The sequence below is a fragment of the Octopus bimaculoides genome, chromosome 18 (assembly GCF_001194135.2).
Source record: "Octopus bimaculoides isolate UCB-OBI-ISO-001 chromosome 18, ASM119413v2, whole genome shotgun sequence".
NCBI classification, from domain to species: domain Eukaryota; kingdom Metazoa; phylum Mollusca; class Cephalopoda; order Octopoda; family Octopodidae; genus Octopus; species Octopus bimaculoides.
The window spans coordinates 49,341,969-49,344,799 of NC_068998.1; the positions used below are offsets into that span (position 1 = coordinate 49,341,969).

Below are 2,831 nucleotides of genomic sequence, written 5' to 3' on the forward strand. Positions count from 1 at the left end.
ATTCACATATACATACATATTGTGCATTCTCTTTCAGAATGAAGTGCAGAAAAGGAGTCCCCATCTACACAGCATACACGAAGTAAAATCTTATAAAAAGGTAAAGATATTCTATCAAAAATATGCAATATTGATAGAGTTGGTGAAATTATAGAGTCATACATTGTAAGACAATGTAGTTGTAATCTAAGCTATACATTCTGTTTCATTCTCTTTTGTACAGTTTTTTTCTTGTATTGAACAATTCGCTCGATCATGTACACCAATCTAAGCTTTCCTCTCCGGCGCCTGTACGATCGCAACTTTGCGCTTACATAAAGCACCTGGGGACCGTATTGTTTTAGCAGTCCTCCATAGTGTTCATCTTTGGGTTACGCTGCACGAATTCCGAGACTTCCATTCGTTGTTTCTTCCTTCTCAGACGCTTCCCTCATTTAAACGTACCTGTAACTTTCTTGTTTCCGATAGCCACGTCTTGCCCCGAATCTATTCTCTGTCCCCGTCTTAGCTGTCACACCTGTCCATTTCTTTCTAGCACCACATCCCCATCCAAAAGAATAGGGAGTCTGGTCACGGGAACTCTTCAGATGCATCCGATATATTACTGGTCACCAGCTACTTTACATTGTTTCCACAGAGAACCATATATTCCATCATGCATTTGTCTTTGGCTTGGCCTATAGCATCAGATGTCACGACTCCTCCTTCCAGACGGAATGGAACTTCATCTTCTTTCTGGGACATGAAACGCATTTTGTCTTAAAATTTTTAGCTTCTGTTTAGGAGATCCATACCCTCAATATGTGCCGTTCTCATCATTCTTTACAACATTGACATTTTCTGTGATATACGATTCCTTTTGATCCTTTTATACTTTTTACTTTCCTTTTTTTCTTTTTCTTTTTTTTTCTTTTTATTACCGATCCCTTTTCATCGAATTTATTTTTATTTTTTCTAAAAGAAAAAGCTTTACAATTGTATTTGTCCTCTCTGTGTACAGCCCTGTGTGGCTAATAAAAGAAAGTTATCTGTATCTATCTATCTATCTATCTATCTATCTATCTATCTATCTATCTATCTATCTATCTATCTATCTATCTGTCTGTTTTCATGTCTGTGTGTTTGTCGGTCTATCTCTCTCACTGTCTGTTTATCTACCTTCTTGTCTCTCTCTCTCTCTCTCACTCTCTCTCACAGTCTGTCTTCTTGTCTCTCTATCTCTGCATATGCGTGTGTGTGTGCGTTTATGTGAGCGTGTGTGTGTTTGTGCGTTTATATATGTGTGTGTGTGTATGTGTGTGTGCCTGTGCGTTTATGTGAGTGTGTGTGTGTATATGTGAATTTGAGATAAAAATGGTCTTTACTTTATATTCGATATAAAATGATATTTACTTTAAATTATATTTACTTTATATTCGATATCGTATTTCCAGGGTTCCTGCAATGGATCTACAGATCTGAGAGAGGTGGGTAATTTCCTTTTTATAAACCAAGCTTATGAATTGCCTAGTCTTTCAGCAATATAAATGAAATCTCTAATATGTCACCGAAATACAAATCTAATGTTGATGTAAATTCAAAGTTAGGGTTTCAATGTCTGGTAGTGTCAACCTTATATCACATCAACAAAGCTATAAATACTCTTATCTTAATTTTGACAATTAAAAGAAGTATAAGAAAAAAACCGCATTATTTATGGTATGACCCAATATATATACATGCAATTAAAGTGACGTAACAAAGTTATATTGTTCAGGATAAGGATTTTTTCGCACCCAAACGTATGTTCGTACTCAGAGAAATGCATGTACCCGGATATCTTAAATTACTTTACATATGTCTATATGTATGTACGTGTGTCTGAGTGTGTATGTGTGCGTGTGTATGGATGGGGTGGAGGGGTGGCGTGATTGTGTGTGTTCCTGCGTGCATGTATGTGCGTATGAGGGGCAGACGTGCACTATATTGCATGGTTCTGATTGATAATTAACCAGACATAATAAATATGTTATATGTATACTTCAAAGTTCTCCACGTGGTATGTTATATTCTAACGCAACAACAGACGAGATAAATTTCACAATAATAACACTAAGGCACAGTGATGATATTGAAGCATTTTTGTAGGTTTTGAAACTATTTAAATTATAATCACATTACTAGACTTACAGATTTGATTGTATCGAAGTAATTTTAACATTAACAATGTATAAAATATCATTAAAGCCTTTGATCGTACATGTTTAACTATATCTATTACTGTTTTGCCTTTTTTAGATGCTGACCGATGCCCTATTTCTTGCCCAAGCTCTCTTTACAATCATGATACTTATATAAATAAATATTGTCCTACAAATGTTACATTTTGAAGTTTTCGTTGTTATTGACCGGTTTCTTATCTCTGAAAAATAGTAAATCGCTGAAATTCAATCTTATTGTTTTAAAGATGATTCACAATGATACTTATATTGATGTCATAAGACAATGTACATTTTAATATATGATTCATACTTAAGGCTGTGAGCTAGCAGAATCGTTAACATGTCGGACAAAATTCGTCTGTCTCATTTCGTCTAACTCAACATTTCGTCTGTCCGAACGTTGTGATTTCAGCATTTCGTCTGTCTCAACGTTGTGATTTCAAACAACACCAAGGTCGACTTAGCCATTCATAATTGCGGAGTGGAACATTGGAGTCGGTGTAATCGCCTTACCATTCTTCCCCAAGCAACTAGACTAAACTAGTACCAGAATTTGAAACAAATTACTTGTTCATCTCGATATTCTTGAAGTTTAATTTAAATGAGACCATGTAAAATCGTTATGAACAA

General features: G+C 35.3%; 1 protein-coding gene across 1 annotated transcript in view; it reads left to right on the top strand.

Moving 5' to 3' along the window:
• Positions 1-2,361, top strand: part of LOC128249837 (uncharacterized) — a 13,652-nt gene extending 11,291 nt beyond the window's left edge. The window contains exons 7-9 of the mRNA XM_052974383.1: positions 38-100; positions 1,434-1,466; positions 2,278-2,361. Coding sequence (XP_052830343.1) covers positions 38-100; positions 1,434-1,466; positions 2,278-2,337 — 156 coding nt within the window. The 3' untranslated portion in view covers positions 2,338-2,361. The remainder of the gene's footprint in view (positions 1-37; positions 101-1,433; positions 1,467-2,277) is intronic.
• Positions 2,362-2,831: the final 470 nt, after the last annotated feature.